At 33.6% G+C, this 23833-nt stretch overlaps 1 protein-coding gene across 1 annotated transcript; it reads right to left on the bottom strand.

Moving 5' to 3' along the window:
- Window positions 1-210: 210 nt before the first annotated feature.
- Window positions 211-23236, bottom strand: LOC140431598 (transient receptor potential channel pyrexia-like). Its single transcript, XM_072519491.1, has 3 exons — window positions 22977-23236; window positions 14204-14435; window positions 211-488 (listed from the first exon to the last, which is right to left on the bottom strand). The coding sequence occupies exons 1-3, from the start codon at window positions 23121-23123 to the stop codon at window positions 436-438; spliced, it is 432 nt and encodes a 143-aa protein (XP_072375592.1). The 5' UTR covers window positions 23124-23236; the 3' UTR covers window positions 211-435.
- Between the last annotated feature and the right edge of the window lie 597 nt (window positions 23237-23833).

The following is a 23833-nucleotide window of genomic DNA, read 5'->3' as shown; positions in this document are numbered from 1 at the left end:
TATTCTTGATAACTACACTAGTCTTAACGCCAAAAACGTTTAATATAATAAATCAGCTTCATATTACAAGAATAAAATCAAATCAAAGTTTCCAAAAAAAAAAGGACATTAAAAGGTTAAAACGATTTCAGTGGTAAAATGAAACAAAATCAAAACAAAATGCAAACTTTCTTTATTAAATACTAAACTTTAACATTATAAACATTATACTGTAAAGAACCATCCAGCGGAAAGATTTATACAAGAACAACATTTGGAAGTACATTTACATTACAAAAAGTTCGGAAACTTCCTAATGACTTAAGGACACTGGAAAGAAATATTATTTATGCTTTCATTTTCTGCGTCTCTCCTCTTCTAATGATACGAACTAGTCAGAATTAATGGTTCGCTTAACGCTTCGCATCCACAGAAATTCTTCAACTAACTTCATAATTAATTTTCTTCTTTGAACTGCTTGTGGCTCTTTGCTATAGCAGTAATTGAATCTGCAAACAAAATATTAAAGGTGTCGTTTGGTAGACTTCAATTATAACAAGATTAAAGGACTCGCTTGCCCTCTGTCTTTGTTTATGTAAATTTAATGAGCTGGAAATAAAACGAAAAGTAGCTATTTATATAACAAGTTACAAAAGGGTTCATTAAAAAAATTTAACCCTTATAATAATGACAATATATTATTTAACAAGATTCCTTCTTTTGAATACCTCATCACTTCCATATAAAGAATTTAAAAAATATATTATAACCACCTAATTTTTAGAAAAATTTATTTTATTTCTTAAACTTTAACTACGGGCGCCCAACCAAAAATCTCAAATACGGGCGCGGTCTACTCTATACATAAGTTACAAATAGCTACAGAAAAAAAATTTCTTTAATAATTAGAACTATATTAAATTGCATAACTTGTGTTTAATCAATGATTAGTTATTATATAATAAAAAATAAAACTAAAAAATAATTCAAAATGGTAAACCAGTGAGAAAAAACGAAAACAGTAATTTATTACATATTGAAACACCAACCTAAAAAAATATGCGAAATGTTTAAATTTTTAACTAGGTAGAAAAATAAACACATACGAGTCTTTATTCACTTTCGTCTTCTTCCTGGTTATGTGAGTTAATACACTCAGGACAAATAATGGTGGACTGTTCTTTGCAAACCAATCTCCTGCAGGTCTGACACGAAGTGGTTGTCACTCTATTTTTACGCCTTTCGCAGCAATAGCACCTTCCTCGTATTTTTGATGGTGGTTCTTCTTCTTCTTGTTCCACTACGGTAGCTTTATATTTCTTCAGGAATAGTTTTAAATCTAAGGCAAACTCTGTATTTCAACTCGTTCTGAAAGGTGAATTTGCAGCATTATACAGGATTTGGCTGTTAATTCCTGCGATGTTTAGGAGCTGAAAAAATACAACCATCGGCCACCTTTGCGTTCTCCTTAATACCGAGTATGTACCGCACATTTTATCTACTGTGTCGACACCTCCTTTGTGAGAATTATAATCTAAAATTACATTTGGCTTTTTTTTCTCCGGATCTACTGCAGAATCATTATGCATGGTTGATATCAAAGGCACAGCTTTATTTTTTGTAGGGACATATGACACTATAGTTACCTCTTTTTCAAATCCGAAAAGGGACGATTCAACTTCTCTTTATTTATGTGGTAGGAACTCTAACGGCAGCTTTCGTTTATTTTTTTATTTTTCTTTAGTGTGCCAACCATTGTTACTTTATCTTTCAAAAGATCATTGGCCAATGAGTAACTTGTGTACCAATTATTATCACATGTCAAGTTCCGGTTTTTCCCTTTCCAGTCTTGAAGTAAACGATGTACAATATCAGCAGGTTTATTTAATTGGTTGTAAGGTACTTGTGGCTGATTACCACAATACACCTCTAAATTTGTAACATAAAATGTCTGGGCATCACACAATACAAATACTTTTAACCTATACTTTGCAGGCTTGGACGGGATATATTGAATAAAACTGCATCTACCTCTGAAAGGTATTAACATTTCGTCAATTGTTACTTCTTCTCCTAAACAGTAGTTATTGTTGCAGTTCTCCACAAAACCATCCAGTGTAATTCGAATAGCAGCAAGCTTATCAGTTTCCTTGCGTATCCCTCTACTATTTTTCTCATCAAATCTTAGAGCAGCAAGCAAAAATAAAAATCGATCAGCACTCATGCACGCTCTAAATATTTCTGAGCTGGTTCCGTCTTTAGTCCACAATTCAAGAAAATGTGTATGGTTTTGCTTTCTAGTTCCTGCAAGAAGTAGTAGTCCGATAAATGTCATAATTTCTGTTTTTGTTGTGTCTTTAGCCCGTCTCGGCCGGTTATACTTTATTCGCATATTTGCAGTTTTCAAGTTTGTACACTCAACTATATTTTCAATAATGTCGTCACTAAAAATTTTTTCGAAATCACTTCTCTCATTGGTAATATCTCTAGCACTCAGCTTTGACCAAGGAAGTATTTTTGCAATATGTTGTACTTATTAAATTAAATTAAATATTCTGTTTACGTTATAAGCCGCACATTTCTGATCGACTGAGTCAACGCCCAATTTTGTAATGTTATAAAAAGTAATAATATTGGGCTTAAAGGCATCTCCAGAATCTTCATCAATCGAGTCATCACAGTGAAAAGATGATAACAGCGTCACGACTTTTTTTCCTTTGGGATATACGACACCAAAGTAATGGATTTGGAAAATGCCAACATAGACGAGTACTGAGGTCTGCTGGAATCAAAAAGTTCCTTTATAATCTCATTTTTATTTTTTCGAATTGTTCTAACAATTGTAATTGTGTGCTGCTCTAGCATGCGCTTTACGATTTCGTGACGTAAATCAATTATCCATGGTTATATTTCTAGACAATCCAAATACAGGCTCACATATTATTTCCACTAAATCGGTGGTTTTAGTACTAACGCGATATGGTCCTAGAAGATGAGCTCTAACGTATAATTTCATATTTACCGTGTAAAAACAGTTGGCGTCCACTAAGAAAAATACTTTTATGCCATATTTGGCTGGCTTATTCGGGATGTACATGCGGAATCCACAACGTCCACGAAATGCAAAAAGCATCTCGTTTAATGTTAAGTAATATTCAGGAACGTAATTAAGTTTACATTTCTTATTAAATGGACCAATAGGAAACGTTTACTATTGGTACAAGTTTGTCTATGGTTCTTATTTCTTCTCTAGTATTTACGTCATCAAAACGCAAGCAATGTAGCAAGAATACAAATCGCCTATGGGCAATAATAGCTCGAAACACCTCTTCGCCTGTTTTATCAGTAGGTCAAAATTCTTTGCAATTTTGGCGGCTTGCTTTGAAAACCACAGCTGGTATCATATACCACTTAACGCCTTTATTTCCACAGTATCTGTAGGTTTGGCTTCATTCGGACCTGCATAATTGTTTCTTAGTTTAGAAATTATTATGTTTGTGTTCTGTACAATGGTTTTAAGAATATTATCATCAATTAAACATTTCTCAACACTCTCAAAGATCAACTGCTTGACGAGCATGTTTTTTTGAACCTGGTAAGTATGAAATTAAATTAGAATTTCTTGTCCGAACGATTTTTGGAGGCGCATGTTTTCTCCAGGAAACCACTATTTTTGTATAATAAAAGAGCCACCGGTTTTCCGTATTTGTTTTAAAATATTTTGAAGTTGCAGGTTCCTCCCCCAATCCTTCCTCTAATTATATTTCCAATTGTTTCTCCCATTCTTCTTGTGTGTCTGTGTTTTGGTCACTTTCTTCAAACCTGTCTGATTCTGGTTCGCTTTCCAAGTCAATATTTTCTGTTTCTATTTCATCATACAGCTGTTGTAATCTGTGAATTTCTTACAGATAAGAATGCATCACTGAAATGTGAAATACAAGAGAAGAAAATTAAAGGCTGGAACATTACTATATTTATATATAACCTAAATTAAAATACTTACTCCATATAGGTTATACTTCACAAAAAATAGGAAAATAAATTTACTAGTCCAACTCACAAAAGGTAAAAAATTTATTTAAAATCCTTTATAAAAGGTTTATAATTAAAACACCCAATTGGGGTATCTCACAATCACAAACGTTTTCGAAATCTATATTCCATCATCAGTGTGTCTAGGTGTACATGTTTTGAGCCACTAAATATTTGGGTAAAAACCCTTTAAATGTTATTAATTTAAATTTAGGTTACATTATTCCATCGTATATGTTATGATGTTAAAGTTATTATACAAGTGGAATTGATGACATGGCAACGTTATACTCTACAATCCCAAAAGGTACTCGAATAGTCGAGTAGTCTGATAGACCATAAGCGCAATTAACTAGTGAACTATTACACACTAATGCAAACCCCGTGGTTCACTGTTGTTCGGCATGTGAACGGAAAGGTACTGACGAACGCAGTTCACTCCGACATAAAATAATCAGTGAGGCATTAGAAATAAATTGTCGCTGGTCTCACAGGCCTCACCTGACTACTCAAGGGTTAAAACGGCACAGCGTTATGAAGGATAATGCCTGGAGTAACCTCTACGTGTTTGCAACTCCAAATTGTGGGTTATATATTTTTTATCGCATTTAAGTGCAAAAAATGGTGTTTTATCATTATTTTTATTTTTATGTTATCTTAGGGTAAAAAAACACAATATTAAATGAAAGAACATAAAAAAACTGTAATTTGAGCTGTGCTACAAAAAATTTGGCCGAATAGTTTATGCAAAATTAACGATTGAAAAATCCAAAACTGTGAATTTTGTGAACTTTTATAAAAAAAATTTAATGCAAAAACAAATGTATTGTAGTTATTTTTAAAATACGTTTTGTTGCCTATAAAATTTCCTAATCTTTTATACATTTTAGTTTGTAAGTAGTCTTAAAGAAACTTTTAAAAATAATTTAATATTAAAATCCACAAGGAAACTAAGTTCCTGTAGCTGGCTGTATACCATGTATCACAAAAAATTTGTTAAAATCCTTTATAAAAGGTATATAATCAGTGTCAGTGATGATGGAATATGGATTCCGAAAACGTTTTGTCTGCATGACAACCCGATTGGGCTTTTTAATTATACAGGGTGTTATCAAAAAAAGGTAACCTTGTCTCTAGGGTAGGTAAAAAACTGAAAAATAATTGGGTTTTGCTTAGTAAAAAATTTTTGTAACGCCATCCGTTTTCAAGATACAGAGCGTTGAAGAAAAAAAAATTTTACGCATTTTTTACGATTTTGCCGAAACTACTAGCAACATTGTAATGAAATTTTATACGAATATGTTTTGGAAGCTGATACATCCCATGAATTTGTTTTTATATCTGATTCTCATAAAGGGCACTAGTTACACGGATCGTACTAAGTATTAGTCAATATAACTTTTTTAAGAGTATAATTATTAATCAAAATTTCTAGTAAACTTAAACATCATTTAATTTTACACGAAAAAGGTACTCTTAGTAAAACTCGATACTGTGTACCGTTTTCGGAATATTTTGATTTAAAAATTATAAAGTAATAATTGATGCTGGTAGTAGTGATAAAGTTCTAATAGGTATACCTCTATTTTCTCCAAGTGTGCCATGGAAATCTGACATTTATTGATTGTTATGACGATAAATCAACAATAATTAGAGTTTTGAAACCTTGTTATTTGTAAAATCAAATCAAAATGTACTCGAATGTTGAATACACTGACATGTTATTAACCTTAGGCGAATGTTTAGGATGTTCTAGTGCAGCTGTGACACGTTCTGCAGAAAAGTTTCCTAGAAGAAATTTACCAAGTAAAAAAACATTTGGAGCCATTGAACGACGTTGTCGAGAAACTGGGAATGTGAGACCAAATAAAATAAATTCTGGTAGACCAAGAACAACAAGAACAATTAATAAAGAAAATAATATTTTAAATTTACTTGATCAAGATCCAACAGTTAGCGTAAGGAATATAGCAAGACAAACAAATACTTCTTCTTCAAGTACTTGGCGGATACTGAAAGAACAGCAATTACATCCTTATCATTACAGACAAGTCTAAGAACTCTTGCCAGATGATCTACCGGTTAGAGTGGATTTTTGTGAAACATTGCAACAAAGGACAGCCCGCAATCCAAATTTTTTAAAATGCATTCTTTTTACGGACGAGGCCACCTTTACGCGACAAGGTATGTTTAACTCCCACAATGCACACTACTGGTGTGATGAGAATCCACGAGTCAAAAGGGTATCACTTTACCAACACTCATTTAAAGTTAATGTTTGGGCAGCAACTTTAGGTAACAAATTAATAAGTTATCATATTCTACCTGGAAATTTAAATGGTGATATGTATCTTGATTTTTGACGTGACAACGTCTTAAATTAGGTTGTGGCTCGGAGTCACTCATGAAAAAGTGTAACGCCCGCTCACGTCTGTTACGATGAGTCACCGAACGAGAGAGAGGCCCGCCGGACCGGCGAATGCCTTGCGTCTCTCTCCCACTCAAACATGATCTGTCCGCTGGTGCGATGCTATTTCTCCTATCATCGTCCTATCCTCAACAAAATCACTCAAATAGAAATTAGTTAAGTTTAAGTTTACATGTACAATGTTTTAGTAAACAAAATATATTTCTATAGTTAAAATTTGTGCAATTCTTATTTTCATTCAATTCCTTGTTCCTATTGTGCAATTTAATAAAATTCATATCAATAAATATTCTACCGAGAAAAAGACGTTGTCATGTAAAATATTCGCCCGTAAAACCGACTTTACAGGCAACCGATTTTTTTAAACAATTCCTTATTCAAGATATTAGAAGATTTAACGCTAAACGAGCAAAGATCTTAATTTTTTAAGCACGATGGAGCTCCACCACACTTTGATAGAAGGTGTCGTAATTGGTTGAGTAATCATTTTTCGAATCGATGGATTGGTAGAGGTGCAGAAGCTCCGATTCATTGGCCTCCTCGGTCATGCGATTTTAACCCTTTGGACTACGCAGTTTGGTCATATATTAAGGAAGAAGTCTATGCTACAGAGGTAAATTCACGCCAAGAATTGGCAGAAAGAATTCAACGTCAATTTAATGACGTCATAGCTGATCCCCTACCGTTTAGAAGGTTAATGGAATCTTTAGAAAAAAGAATAGAGTTGTGTATTCGCGAAAACGGAGGGCATTTTGAACACTTACTGTAATTAAATTTTATTTTATGTTCTTAGTCATTAATTTAATTTTCTTCTTGTGAGTTTTGTTTAATTACTAACTATTTTATACCAGCATCAATTATTACTTCATAATTTTCAAATCAAAATATTCTGAAAACGGTACACAGTATCGAGTTTTACCAAGAGCACATTTTTCGTGTAAAATTGAATGATGTTTAAGTTTACTTGAAATTTTGATTAATAATTATACTCTTAAAAAAGTTATATTGACTAATACTTAGTACGATCCGTGTAACTAGTGCCCTTTATGAGAATCAGATATAAAAACAAATTCATGGGATGTATCAGCTTCCAAAACATATTCGTATAAAATTTCATTACAATGTTGCCAGTAGTTTCGCAAAATCGTAAAAAATGCGTAAAATTTTTTTTTTTTTCGTCAACGCCCTGTATCTTGAAAACGGATGGCGTTACAAAAATTTTTTACTAAGCAAACCCCAATTATTTTTCAGTTTTTTACCTACCCTAGAGACGGGGTTACCTTTTTTGAAACACCCTGTATACCTTTTATAAAGGATTTTAACAAATCTTAATATTAGGTAATTTTGAGTATTTTTTTGGGAAAGTTCCAAATATATGTATTATAACTTTGACAGTTATTTCGCTATGTTTTTAAGCTAACAAATTTTGCATCAACCGTTTTATTTTAATTAATAAAAATATATGAACATAAAGAAATCATTCTGAACACTAATTTGCAAATTTTTTAAAGAAAATAATAAAAGTTAAAAACAAATATTTGTTTGTCAGAATAAGATAGATATTTAGTCATGTTTTAAATCCCAATTTTCGTCCAGCCGTGTCCTTAAAAGAGAGCAATATTTCTTTAATTTTGTTTTTAAAGCAAAATAATTGAAAAGTAAACAACCGTTCAAAATTAATTAAAGTCATTACCGCTGGAAATGTTTTCGTCACTTCTTAAAGGAAAGGTCGATGTCTAAAATGTTAGCGTTTTCACCTCCAAAGTTTTTAGAGTAAACTTCATAAAGTTGATTTAATTCAAGTAAAGATGTTTTATTAAGCGAAATGCTCTAAAAGGAAAATCTTGTGTAGTACGATACTTGAATAAAATGGCCAAGTCTATTTTCAACTAAGTGGAAAATATTGGCATTGTTCCCAAAAATAAATGTAAATTTATAGGCGAATAAAACTTTATAATTACTTTTATAGGAGTAAAAATAACTAGAAAATTAGAGTATTAACCACTCATTACACCACTAAACTTGGAAAAAGGCGGGAAAACACGACAAGTATATTTTTAATCAATATTACGACCATTTTCAAAAAATAAAATGTCTACAAATTGTAAAGAACACAAATAAATGAGTCTAATTAGCCATGCTTTGAAAGTTAGATCACACCGGATGCAATTAAACATCATGAATGGAAACTACGCACTAATTTATCGCATCCATTAAACGAACCCACGTCATTTTTCCTCAAATAATGTGCAGAGTCTCTAGCCATCCCTATATCTCTCATAATGAATTCGTCTTTTAATCAAGCTTCTCTTTCCTCGTCCTGGAAATTGGCTTCGGTTACTCCTATATTCAAGAAAGAAAATAAACTTGATTGCAATAATTATCGTCCAATTAGCCTTGTTCCTATTGTCAGCAAGGTCATGGAATTGATTATTTCGGATGCTATGTCTGAGTTTCATCTTCAAGAAAACGTCATCCCTCACCAACAGCATGGCTTTATCAAAGGTCGATCAACGATCACAAACTTTCTTCATTGTGTAAATGATTGGTCATTATCTTTAAACAATCGATATTCTGTCAATGTACTCTACTTAGACTTCTACAAAGCTTTCGACCGTGTTCAAAAACGTCGATTACTCGATTAACGGAGAGTTAATTCTTTGGATTTAACATTTTATATCCGACAGATACTTTGGAGTTTGTATTGGGGAAGACCACTCACTAAATAAGTCAGTCAAGAGTGAAGTCCCACAAGGATCAGTACTTGGACCGCTACTTTTTTGTATCAACACTAGTGATCTTCTGCTTATTGTATTCAGTAAGGTTTCTATTCACGCTGATAATACGAAATTAGATATGAATCCATCTATTATTCAACATATTGTTCAACACGATCTTTTTTTATATCTGGCTTCGTCGGTTTGCCATACAGCCATTTCTTCTTCTTAAAGTGCCCTCTCCTCAATGGAGGTTGGCTACTACAATTTTAAAATCTTCTCTATCTTCAGCTGTTCTTATTAGCTGTTCAAAATTTAGCCCTGTCCATACAGCCATTTACATGATCTTTTAATCTCATTAGGCGTAGTAAACCAACACGATCTTAATTCAATATTCAAATGGTCCTCAGAATGGTTACTTAACCTTAAATAATGCGTTGTTCTACATATCGGCAAAAATAACCAATCAATACCGTACTTTATTAATGGACATCCCTTAAACTCGGTAACCTCCCACATCGATCTCGGAGTGATAATGACAAGTGACTTAAATTGGTCTGATCACATAGTGTCGGAGTGTAAACGTGCAAATTCAAAACTGTTTTTGATCCGTAAATGTTTTGCACGTATATCTCTGTTTGGCAAGCCAGTGTGGAATCCAGATTTTAGTCGCGATAAAATCCTGCTTAAAAATGTTTAGCGTAAAGCCACAAGACTGGCATACGGCCGTGTAAGACCTAATTATAAAGATGAGACTATCCATGGTTCATCTCACGACATTCGAGCAGCGACGCCTTCGAGGTTACCTAATTATGTCCTTCTGTATTTTTAAACATAATTTTAGGAACCTAAACACCATATTTACTCTATATTAAGAGGAAAGATTAGGAGGCCATCGTTGAAAATTAAAAAGGGAACAAACTGCTGCATGGTTCAGGGTGAATTTTTGCCAAATAGAATATTTACTATCTGGAACAATTTGGATCAAGATTTTACATCTTTAAAAATAAAAATAAACTTGATAGATCTTGATGGATCTTGATTATCTCTATAGATATTTATAGGATTGTATTATTTCAAAACCGCAATATTTATTTAATTATTGTTTCACAATTTTTGTATGATGTACTTAATTTTAACTTTATAATTGGTATTAGTTTTATAAGGATATTTTTTCATTTTTTTGCTTTTTGGGCATAATAGGAGCTCGCTTTTTGCCCTCATTTGTTAAATATTAATAATAATAATAATTGAAAATGAAATTAAATGAAAATGGAGAATAATAATTTATGTTTAGGGTCGCTGCCAGGGGATCGCCAGGGCACGTCTGGAGCCGGCGCTGGACGTGACAGCATGCGGGAAGTCAGTGGCAGGGTATTGAGGAGGCGGGCTCCTGTCATACAATCAGCTACAGCCCAAAAACAACAACAACAACCACAAGTGAGCCAAAAAACAACAAGAGCTCCACCCGCTGAAGGTGCTGCGCTGGAACATCAGCCGGCGCTCACTGAAGCGGGACGACCGAGGCAGCGCATGAAATGGACTGTGTCTATAAATGAAAACATTTTGCGTTTGTGACGAACCTCGGTCAAGAAACGGTCGGCAATCGACAACAACTGTATGCCGAATTTTGCAGGGAGTACCCAGAGATTCAAGTATCTGAACAGCGAATAGCAGATCAATACTTGGTAATTATAAGAAATAATCTTATCCCAGAGGCTAGACGCGATACCATCAGAAGTGTGCCCTAATGAGCAGATTCGTGAGCCCCTCATACAAAACACTCAACCTGCTAATAAGCAGCAGAACAACAATGAGTTGCACGATAGTCTGGTAAGAGAAATGGCACGTGCCGTACAAGAGTTTAATGGTACAAACCTACTTAGCAGACCACCGCTACGAAAAATTATATTGTGGAAGCCCATACATTAGAATATTTGCATATGCTGATTTACTGTGCAGCAACAGTAATTGCTAATGATATGGACATTAAGATCAGAACACGACGGGGAACTAATATCGGAAGGACTGAAAACAGAATTGCCCCCTGGGACAAAAAACTGCTGAGGAAAATTGAATTATGGCGCAGGGATATTGGATAAATTACAGAATACATTCGAGGAGTAAGAAGTCGAAAAGTAATTAAAAGAGCTGTAGAAATAAATGTGAACACTCCAAGACACTCACAACATGATCCAGAAAACAACACAGCTCAACACTTCCTAGATACATTAAAACAAAAACTTTCCGTTTATTCAGATCGCCTAAGGAGATACAATGTTAGTAACAACCGTAAATGCGACAATATACTTTTTAAGCATGCATAGAAGGCTTTCTATAGGAAACTGAATTCCCGTAGAAAATGTAAATAAATCATACCCAAGTCAAGAAAAAATTCACGAGTTTTGGGGAAATCAACTTTCGACGCCAGCTACTTATAACAACAATGCTGGATGGATTAAAGACACGACGAACAACTGTCAACACTACAGGACTATTCTTTATGAACCTTTCACCACTGTAGAAGTCTCGAACATTATCAAAGAGCTTCATAACTGGAAATCCCCTGGACCAGACGGAGTTCAAAGCTTCTGTCTTAAGAAGTTCTGTTAAAGAAGAGTGTTCATGAGCTTTTAACAATATTTATTAATAATATTATTTCTAATTCAAAGAAAATATCATCATTTCTTACTTAGGGAACCACTTATCTAATACCGAAGGATCAAAATAACACCCAAGATCCAGCCAAGTACCGCCCAATTACTTGTCTTCCAACTTTGTACAAATTAATCACATCCTGTGTAGCCCGGCGTATTTACCAACACTGTGCTCTAAACAATATCATAGAGTCTCAACAGAAAGAATGCGCTAAGGACTCCATGGGCTGCAAAGAACAACTTATTATCGATTCAGTCATTTCTAACTAGCAATAGTTATTATCGATTCAGTCATTTCTAACCAGACATATACAAAAAAACCTTTTTACTGCCTTCATTGACTACAAGAAGGCTTTTGATTCAGTGCCGCATGAATGGCTTATGGATATATTGAAAATATATAAAGTCGATGATAATCTCGTGACCTTTTTGAAGCATATAATGGCAGAGTGGAAGACTAAAATTCACCTTCAAATACCTGGTGAAACCAATATCGAAACTGAAGATATCCCTATTAACCGGTGCCTTTTCCAGGGAGACTCGTCTCAGCTGCTGAACTCCACTGACTCAGGATATAGCATCAAAAATAACAACACTGTAGTGGCGAAGCTAAATCATCTGTTGTATATGGATGATTTAAAATGAATGGCTTCTACTCGAAACCACCTAGATCAGATGCTAAAAACTGTAGAAAATTTCTCAAATGATATCAGTATGCATTTTAGACAAGATAAGTGCCGTATACTAAATATAGTCAGAGGAACGGTTCAGCGCGGAGGTTTCGATATGCAAGATGGCCAAAACATCGAGGCAATGGGTAAAAATGGTATGTACATATATCTCGGAGTAAAACAAGCGCGGAAAATTGACCATAAACAAATAAAAACTGATCTAACTTCGAAGTTTGTGCGAAGAGTAAGACAACTGAATCGGTCACATCTTAATAGTGAAAATTTGTTTAAGGCATTAAACACGTACGCCTGTTCCGCGCTGAGCTACTCGTTTGGTATTATAAAGTGGTCAAAAACGGATATAGAGGGTCTTCAGCGGAAAGTAAGAACACTTCTTACAAAGGCGCTAAAACATCAGCCACGCAGTGCAGTAGAAAGAACAACATTACGGCGGTATCAAGGAGGAAGAGGACTTATGGATATAGGTGAGCAATTGGATAAACAAATTGCTAATTTAAGAACTTATTTTCAGGTACAGGCTGACACATCTACTTTACATCGAGATAGTAGATGATACAGTAGATGATACAACGCCACTTAAACTGAGGGAACAAGAAATGCGCATAAAGCACCTGACTCAGCCAGAAAAAATGCGCACCTGGATGAGTAGACCTCTGCATGGGCGACATCTCAATGAGATCAGCCAAGAATATGTCGACAATACAGCGTTGAACTATTGGTTGACATCAGAAAATATGTTTCCCGAGACTGAAGGTTTCCTACTTGCCATTCAGGATCAGCTTATTCCAACTAAAAATTACCTGAAATATATTGTTAAAGATCCTCAAGTGCAAAATGACAAATGCCGATATGGATGCCAAGCCCAAGAAACCATCCAATATCTTACTGGTGGCTGCCAGGCATTTGCCGGTACTGATTATAAAGAACGCCATGACTCAGTAGGAAAGATTATCCACCAAGAACTATCTGACAAACTGGAACTTCTCCAAACCGACCGTCTTTCTTATTATCAATACGTCCCTGACAGAATGCTTGAAAATGACAACTACAAGCTATACTGGGACCGCACTGTGCTTACAAACCAAACAGTGGCTCATAATAGACCGAATCTCATCTAGTTAATAAACTTACTAGGCAAACAACACTTATTGAAGTGGCGATACCCGACAGCAATAATTTACGTGTTAAATACAACGAAAAGATCGCCAAGTACAGAGATCTAGAAATACAAATCAGGAGACAATGGAGAATGGAAAGTACCCAGACAGTACCTATTATTCTATCTACTACTGGTATTTTTCCCAAAAACCTCCTAGAGAACATAAAACAGCTGGGTCTAAATGAACATTACTATGAGGCCATGCAGAAAGCTGTAGGTACTCCTCGCGACGTCCAGATGTGTACCAAAATTTTTGGGAGATACTCCAACATATCAAGTCACCTAGGGCTCGATAACATGGAAAGAGTCCCACTAGAGCTTAATCCTTTTGATACCGTAGGTGTATGGGATGAGTGAATTTTCCCCTTATGGAGAGTGTGATGGCTAAATCTGGAATAATAATAATTTAAAAATTCTATGATCAGTTTTTGTTTAAAATCATCAAAACAGTTTTAACAGATTCCCGTAAAAATTATTTTAAATAAAACTATATAATAGAATAAAAACTATTAAAAAATTAATAAAACAATTATATTTACCTATTATCCTTTTAGGAATCTTATTTTGTCTTTGGAATTCAGCGCACGATTTAACTTCGAATTCGTTATGGATGTAACTTCTTTTCAAAATAACTCTCTTTATTATTTCTGGCATATATTCGGAATTGAGGTGTTTGGAAGAGATTACTTTTTCCAGTTGGTGTAAAAACTCAGCTTGCTTTTCCAATTTTTTCGCCCGTCCTCGCCGGTGGAGTTCCTGTATGTCGCTCACCTTTAAAATAAATAAATCTGTGAAATGTTAACTGTCAACACAGTCCTTTTATATTTGTGATTTATTCTGCAAAGAATTTTCGGGTTCTCGGCTTCGGATATATATTCCGCTCTTGAGAAGGAAAATTAAAATAATAACCCGAATCCTTTGTAGTATTATCATTTGGTAATTTAAACAGATGGGACAAAATTATTAATATTAATATTTACAATATTATTATATATGTATAAAAAATCTTGCATCACGATGTTTGTCCAAGCTAATATTTAAAAACCACTAAACCGATTGCAATAAAATTTTATGAAAATGTATTGATTGGTCCAACTTAGGAGATACGATAATTTTTACCTTGATAAATGATTCTTTTGGAGTAATTATTTGAAGTCCTAAGAAGGTCTAATAGGTGAGAAAATAAGATGAAATTATAAAGAGAATAGTAGAAACAACGCTTTTATTTTTCCATAAAAACAGTTATTTTTTATTATATCCTACAAAATGTTAATACCACTCTAACTCTACTACAGTGCTAGTTTATTTAAACATTAAATAACGTTTGACAAACGTCATGTTTATTTACTTTTTTCATTTCTCATAAACTCTTTCGAGAAAATATAATAAAAAGAAATTTTGAGAAAAATAGTAAAAGCAGTTTTATTTTCTTATATACTTAGTTATAATATACTGATCTCTACCATATAGGCATCAGATATCAATTTTTATTAGTTGTATATTGAAGTGTTTTTTCTGTGAAAAATATTTTTATTTTTGACAGAATTATATATGATTAGAATTAAAACTTGTTAATATAAGCTCCCGGACTAATGTAATATTCAAGATATAAGAAAAAGAAGAATTAAGTTTTAATGTCTATGTTCTCTAATGTAAAACGGTTTCACATGTGTTTAATTAATATTCTCAGTTTCTCAGTCTAATAATTATTGTTTAACAAAAAGAGAAATCAAACGATTTCTACCTAGTGAAACCGAATTCAAATTTTTACCACTGTATTTCCTAAAACTTGCGAAACAAAGAGCTGGATAAATTACTCGGCAAGGAAATCTAAAATTGCATTCCACATGCCGTTCATCCTGGTCAAGATTCGTAGTGAATTCACTTTCTGGTACTCCAAACGAAGTACGTAACAAAACATAATGATGGTATTAGATTTTTGTTTTGATACAGGGCAGCGACAACCGCTTATACGTATTTCGACCTCTTTAGGTCTCGTCAGAACGGTATAGCCCACTGCTCTGAACCAAAACAAAAATCTCTCCTGTATTAGAAAATAGTTTTCAAAATAACTATATACGGACGTAACTACGCCATCTAAAAACAAAAAGAGAAATCAAACGATTTCTACCTAGCGAAACCGAATTCTAATTTTTACCACTGTGTTTCCTAAAACTTGCGAAACAAACAGCTGGATAAATTAGTTTTAGGAAACACAGTGGTAAAAATTTGAATTCGATTTCGCTAGGTAGAAATCGTTTGATTTCTCTTTTTGTTTTTAGATGGCGTAGTTACGTCCGTATATAGTTATTTTGATAACTATTGTCTAGGACGGGAGAGATTTTTATTTTTTGGTTCAGAGCAGTGGCTATACCGTTCTGACGAGACCTAAAGAGGTCGAAATACGTATAAGCGGTTGTCGCTGCCCTGTATCAAAACAAAAATCTAATACCGTCATTATGTTTTGTTACTTACTTCGTTTGGAGTACCCGAAATTGAATTTACTACGAATTTTGACCAGGATGAACGGCATGTGGAATGCAATTTTAGATTCCCTTGCCGAGTAATTTATCGAGCTCTTTGTTTCGCAAGTTTTAGGAAACACAATGGTAACAATTTGAATTCGGTTTCGCTAGGTAGAAATCGTTTGATTTCTCTTTTTGTTTTTAGATGGCGTAGTTATGTCCGTATATAGTTATTTTGATAACTATTGTCTAGGACGGGAGAGATTTTTGTTTTGGTTCAGAGCAGTGGCTATACCGTTCTGACGAGACGTAAAGAGGTCGAAATACGTATAAGCGGTTGTCGCTGCCTTGTATCAAAACAAAAATCTAATACCGTCATTATGATATGTTGAATTATTATTTAATAAACTTTTTACATGGACAATATAGTTATTTTATTTATCAGGTTATGGGCCCAGACACGGTATTACGAGATTTGAAAACTAGCCTGTCCTTCGCACCGGTGCAGCATAGAGAGTTACTATGGCAAACATTTTATGAATATAAAATGCATGAGAATATAAAAGTTGCAGAGCATAATATCAACAATAGAACTATTAGTTAGACAGTTAAAAGATGGTAAAGAAACTATTAGTAATAGTGCAGTTTGTTCAAATGTAATTAATAGTTTGCCTCCTAGATTTACTTCCTTTCGTACAGCCTGGGACTCTGTAGCTAGTGATCAGCAAACTTTCGAGAAATTAGTAGCAAGATTGTTTAAAGAAGAAACTAGAATGAATAATCATGACTCTAAAATATCCCGTCTTGCTTTACAAGTAGAGGCTTTATAAAGTAAACTGGAAGCCACCAGTAAAAGAAAACAAATACACAAGACTTACAGTAGAATTCTACCTGTAATTATTGTAAAGGGCAAGGGACATTGGGTTAGAGAGTGCAGAAAGAGAATACGTGGTTCCAAAAATGAAGATAAAAACAAGTCATCAGGAAGTAATCTAGCATCAAGTTCGGCTTAGATATGTGATACTTCTTCCATGTACTTGTCAACCTCCAGTGTAAATAAAAGTAAGTGGATATGTGACTTAGGAGCAAACCTACACATGACTGGTGAAAAATTGTTGTTTTCAAAATTAGAATCTCTATCTGAACCTATGTTTGTTATAATAGCAAACGACAAGCTGATTCCGGCAGAAGGTAGGGGTGTTATTAAAATACAGGCATTTGTCCAAGGTTAGTGATATGATCGTACTATAAATAATGTCCTATACATTCTTGAACTGTGACACAGCTTATTTTCAGTGAGAGTTATGACAGATAAAAACTTTACCTATCATTCTCATAAAAACAGTTGTCAACTTCTAGAGCCAAATGGGAACATTTTATGTGTTGAAGTACGTAGAGATAATCTGTGTGTCATGCAATTTAGAGTAGAATGTAATTTAGCTTGCAAATCATCAATAAAGTTATAACATGATCGCCTAGGGTACATCAACATCACTACAATTAAGAAAACAGTTAATTTGGTAGACAATATAAGAGTTAACGACAAAGAAGAATTTTTCTGTGAGACATGTTAGTATGGGAAGCAGTCAAGAAAGTCCCATAAAAGTCTTACAAGAAGCAGATCAGAGAAACCAGGTAAAATGATTTATACAGATGTATGTGGACCAGTAAACATTTCTTTTCCAAGTGGATCAAAATATTTTGTTTTATTTAAAGATGATTGTAGCATTTACTGCAGTGTTTATTTTATAAAGCCAGATGTTCTCAACAAGTTTAAAGATTTTAAAATACTGATTGAAAATCAAACTGGCAATAAGATTAAGATTTTAAGAAGTGACCAAGCTAAAGGAGAATATATCAATAATGACTTTCAGGACTTTTTCAGGAAGAATGGTATATTACATGAATGTTCAGCTCCTTATACACCTCAACAAAATGGCCGCAGTGAAAGGCAGTTACGGACAATTGTTAAAAGTGCGAGAATGTGCTTATCAACAAACATGTGTCACAAGAATTGTGGACTGAAGCTGTAAATACTGCTGTATATGTTCTTAATGGAATAGCTTCAAGTCACGTACAAAACATGACTCCATATGAAAAGTGGTTTGGGAGAAAACCAAATCTAAAGCACATTAGAGTTTTTGGTGGTACAGCCTACATGTTGATACCATCATAGTTTCGTAAGAAGTTTGATTCTAAATCAAGAAAATTATTGTTTTGATTTAATTGTAAAATTAAAAAGTGATCAATGTGTTTTTGTAGGTAATTTTGCAAATTCTGAAACTTATTTAGCAATTTATGTTGATGATGGATTTGTCATCTCAAAGTCAGAAAGAAAAATTAATGAACTTTTAGAAACTTTAAAGCAAATATTTAACATAACTGTACATTTAAATAGTAAATTACATTTTGTTGGACTTGAGATTGAACAAGATATTAGTGCAGGTATAAATACTATTTATCAACATAATTATATAGAAAAACTTGTTGTTAAATTTAATATGACTAATACTAACACATTAAAGATTCCTGCAGAGCCTAGTGTACCTTTGTCTAAAGGAAATATTTTAAATTGTAATAAATCTTTGCCATATCGTAAGGCTGTTGGTTCACTAATCTTTCTGGCAACCACCAGTCGCCCAGATATTACATTTGCAGTTAATCAGGTAAGCAGATTCTTTAATGCTTGGAGTGATGAAGCAGTAAAACGAATTTTTTGATATCTGAAATATATTGCTCATTATAAAATTGTGTACAGAAAAACTACACAAATCAAGAGAATAGGCTACACTGATGCAGACTATGCTGGCTGTCTGGTTGCAAGAAAATCTACTAGTGGATATGTATTTATACTAGGCAATGGTACTATTACCTGGAAGAGCCAAAAACAAAACATAGTGGCACAGTCAATGACATAGGCCGAATATGTGTCCTTGGCTTTCGGTATTAGAGAAGCTTTATGGCTTAGAAATTTTTTAAAAGAGATTGGAAATAAGTTCTCACCTATCAACATCTTTGTTGATAATTAATCTGCCATTAAGCTAACACAGGCACAACAGTTTCATAGCAGAACAAACATATTGATATTAAGGTTCACTTTGTTCGAGATGAGCGTGAAAACAAGAATATCTGTGTAAGCTATGTCAATAGAAGTAATCAGTTAGCGGACTTGTTCCCCAAAACATTGTCAAAGATAGTTTTTAACAATTTATTGAATAAGTTAAATTTATCAATTTAAACTATGTATTTGTTAGTTTATATTAAGTATTTAAACCCCAACGTAAGTGGACATGGAAGAGTCCGAACCAAAGAACAAAAAATGAGATTGATTTCATAATATCAAATCGAAAAGATATTGTTCAGGATGTAACAGTATTGAATAAATTTTCAACAGGGAGCGACCATAGACTAGTTAGAGCAAAAACCACTTTTAACACTGAAGTTGAAAGAACAAAAATGATCCTCAAAAAGAAAAGTGGAAGGTGGCTGTTCCCAGAAGATATAACACTTTACGAAGAAAATATTAACACTAGTTTGGATACACACGACTTAGAGAATATCAGCATCAATGAAATGAACAATAATATTACTCAAATATTGAAAGAAGCTGAAAAGAAATACTGTCCTCGTCCTGAAAATAATAACAAAAAATTAAGCCACAACATAAAACATCTTCTAGAGGAAAGAAGAAAACTTAGGGAAAATCAGGATCATAACCAAAATGAACTAAGAATTTTGAATAAGACAATTAAAAAGGAAGTTAGAAAAGATCTGAGACGATACAATACGATGGAAATAACTAGAGTAATAGAAGAAAACAAAAGCTTGAAAGTACTCAGACAGAGCATGTCCATTGGAAGAAAAAATGTCCAAAAATTAAGAAATGAACAGGGGCAAATCATTGAGGATAGAATTCAAATTATGAATACGATAGAGAGTTTTTATAGACAACTATACAAAGAACAGCAATGTAACCGGAGTGGATCATTACCAAAGATAATCAATCAGGGATCTGAAATTTTACCGGACGTAACACCCAATGAAGTTCGAAGGTCAGTGCAAGAAATGAAAAACAATAAGTCCCCCGGAGGCGATGAAATAGTGGCAGATGCCTTGAAGGTGGCTGAAAAAAGATTATGGCAGGTCCTTGCCAAACTATTTACTAGATGTTTGCAGGAAGCAATAACACCAACCCAGTGGTATAACGCAGAAATTATCATACTTCATAAAAAAGGGGATGCTACCGACCTCAGGAATTACAGGCCCATAAGTCTACTTTCACATATTTATAAACTATTTACAAAAATAATTACGAAACGACTAGAAAATAAATTGGAATTTTATCAGCCCATAGAACAGGCGGGTTTTAGAAAAGGCTATGGAACAAACGATCACCTACTGGTAATAAAAAATCTTATAGAAAAATGCACTGAATATAATAAACCACTAGCTTTAATATTTGTCGACTATGAAAAGGCATTCGACACCGTAAATCAACAAAAAATGTTGGAAGCCTTGACAGAATGCCGAATTGACTATCGGTATATAAATATAATTAAACATATATACCAAAACGCAACAGCCAGTGTTAGAGTGGGTGATCGTCAAACCCAGAAATTCCCGATACAACGTGGAGTACGCCAGGGGGACACCATATCTCCGAAACTGTTCACTACGCTTTTGGAATATATATGTAAAAGGGCAAAACTGACCGACAAGGGCATAAACATAAACGGAGAAAAGCTTAGCCATCTAAGGTTTGCAGATGATATTGTACTTATAGCTGATAGGATAGATGAGGCCAAAGAACTTTTAAATCAGCTCTACCTTTCCTCGCTAGAAGGGGGATTGAAAATAAATATATCTAAAAACCAGATGATGACAAATCTTGTAGTCAGCGAAGATATATGCGTAGGAACAAGATCCATAGACCAGGTAATGGCCTATAAATACCTAGGTCATGAGATACGCATAGGAAAAGATAACCAAACCGTTGAGCTTCTCCGTCGTATAAGACTGACTTGGGCAGCCTTCGGCAAGCTGAACCATATTTTCAAATCGTCTGATATACCAATATGCCTTAAAAGAAAAACGTTTAATCAGTGTGTTTTGCCAGTGTTAACTTACGGTGCCTAAACGTTGACCATGACAAGGAGAACAGTTCAAAAGATCCGTGTGTGTCAAAGGGCGATGGAGCGTGCTATGTTGGGCGTTTCACTACGAGACAAGATCCCAAATCGCCAGCTACGACAAAGAACAGGAGTGACTGATGCACTAGAGAGAGTAGCAACACTGAAATGGAACTGGGCAGGTCACGTGGCTCGAATGACAGATAATAGATGGACAAAGCGGATACTGGAATGGAGACCAAGAGATGATGCCTACCGAAGCAGAGGTCGTCCACCAACACGTTGGACTGACGATCTAAAACGTTGTCATAGGAATTGGATGCAAGAGGCACAAGATTGAAATAGATGGAAAATTATGAGGGAGATCTATGTCCAGCAGTGGATAAGCGAAGATTGAATGATGATGATGATTAAGTATTTGCTTTCAGTTAATATAAGCTCCCGGATTAATGTAATATTCAATATATAAGAAAAAGAAGAATTAAGTTTTAAGGTTGTGTCTATGTTCTCTAATGTAAAAACGGTTACACATATGTTTATTTATATTCTGAGTTTCTCAGGCTATTTATTACTATTTAATAAACTTTTTATATGGACAGTATAGTTATCTTATTTAATAAAAATAATTTTAAAATGTTCCACATAATTTATTTACAATAAAAAAGATTTTATAACATTTTGTCTGCAATAAATTTAAAAATATAAGTTTGTGCAATAAGTCAATACATTTTAAGAATTATAAATTTATGGGCGCAAATATTTTTCAAACATTTGCTAAATATTGGAATCGGTAAAAACCAGCATCCAAATACACAATTCATCAAACTTCTGATAATTTCTGCACTTTTGTTGAGACCAAACATCTTGTTGCCAATACTGAATAATTACTTGAATCATAATTGGTTTATTTAGCGTGCAATTTTGGCGTCGAAAAATGTGAATGTTAACGAAATTACCTTCCATAGACGCCCGTTAAGGTTTCTAGGCTCTGGAGATTTACATGATGTGAAGGCCAGCCATACGCGTAAGTCATCAAAAAGTCCAACGTTTTATATCTAAAAGCGTTACTTCCTAATTTGTCTTATTTGGAGATCACTTGAGATCATTTCAGTGTCGTTTATATTTTGCTCTCTTAACTATAGTTGAACATGTTTCTCATTTCTTTGCTTGTTTTTCTCATCCTCGTATTACAAACTTTTCTAAATTTTTCTTCATACCATCAATCCATCTCATTCCGGGGCTCACCTCTCGGTTTTTCTCGTTTAATTATTTTCTAAATCTTGTTTTTGTATTTCTCCTATCAACCATCTTTTCTACGTGCTCTAAACAACTTAATCGTTTACATCGTATATTTTTTGTAATAGTCGGTCTATTAAATATTCTATGTTCTTCCTGTCTGTAATACTACAAAACGTTATATTCTATCTCATATCCTGTAACGCTAGAATATCTATATTGTAGATTTTTATTTGTTTAATAAGGTTTTGTAGTTCTCCTCTTAAAGAAAAGTAATAAATACTTTTAAAAAAAATTGTAGTGATTAATGACTTTAATATTATAGCTTTGAAGTTAGCTAGTAGTATCAATCTCGAGCAATATCCCATAAAAACCTGTATTATAGCTGATCAGAGAGCAAAGTAAATAACAATTGATCTCCTTTTACAACCTGATCAGAAAATAAATATTTTAAATATCGTAAAATATTATTTTACACTTACCGCAACACCCACCATCAGGTTCATCAATACAATACTTGTTAATATAACAAAAATAAGAAAGATAAATCGCGAAGTTGCTGGTAAAATTTTCGGTGAATCTTCGTCTTCTGCAAACATGTCTCCATATTCGAATTCACCCATCATCATTACAGTGGTTTTAACTAGAGCTCTCCAGGGATCGCTGAATTGTGGAAAGTTGTGAAACTGAACTGAAAAGCTCAAGGTAAATCCAACAAGAAGACAGACATAGGCGAGTAATACCTGAAATTAAAAAATATGGTTTTAATTTTCTTAAATTATTCACTTTATCATACTGAAGTTAAAATATGTTGAATGTTTAATTTTTATGTATTTGTTAGTTAATTTTGTAGTATGTTCGTAATGATACAAAAATAAATAACTCAACTGTGTGGAAACCACTAATGGAATAAAATTGTTTGTGTCCTTATTATAGAAAATAATAAAAAACTCTGGGACGCGTTAACTTTTAAATTTAAATGTATGCTTTTTAAACAAAAATTTAAATGTACAGGGTGATCCACGCAAGTCTGGTATAGTCCATAATCCTTATTTTTAATGAATGCTCCTGTATATTTTTATGTTTTTAAAAAATTCTTAACAACCTAATTTCAACGCCTTATTGAACTATATCATGCAGGGTCTATAATGAATAATACAAGGTGAAATTTTGAAATTAATAATTTATCACGTGTTATGGTATTATTTTAAATTAGCTAAATACAGACAATACACTTCTACTCTAACTGTCAGTATGTTGGGGAAAATTTCTGTTTAGTAATCGTGTTAACATTGTTTGTCATGAATAGGTAAAAACTGTCTAGATAGTCTGCCAATTA

The sequence above is a fragment of the Diabrotica undecimpunctata genome, unplaced genomic scaffold (genome assembly GCF_040954645.1).
Source record: "Diabrotica undecimpunctata isolate CICGRU unplaced genomic scaffold, icDiaUnde3 ctg00001464.1, whole genome shotgun sequence".
In the NCBI taxonomy this organism is placed as follows: domain Eukaryota; kingdom Metazoa; phylum Arthropoda; class Insecta; order Coleoptera; family Chrysomelidae; genus Diabrotica; species Diabrotica undecimpunctata.
The sequence above is the reverse complement of the archived record's forward strand: the minus strand, read 5'-3'. Positions and strand labels throughout refer to the sequence as shown.

Excerpts from the sequence above, each read along its gene's own strand:
- LOC140431598 (XM_072519491.1), bottom strand. The coding sequence starts at position 23,123 with ATGATGATGGGTGAATTCGAATATGGAGACATGTTTGCAGAAGACGAA. Across the intron at positions 14,436-22,976 it reads ACCTGATGGTGGGTGTTGCG|GTGAGCGACATACAGGAACT; the intron begins GTAAGTGTAAAA and ends TTTATTTTAAAG. Across the intron at positions 489-14,203 it reads GATTCCTAAAAGGATAATAG|ATTCAATTACTGCTATAGCA; the intron begins GTAAATATAATT and ends TTTTGTTTGCAG.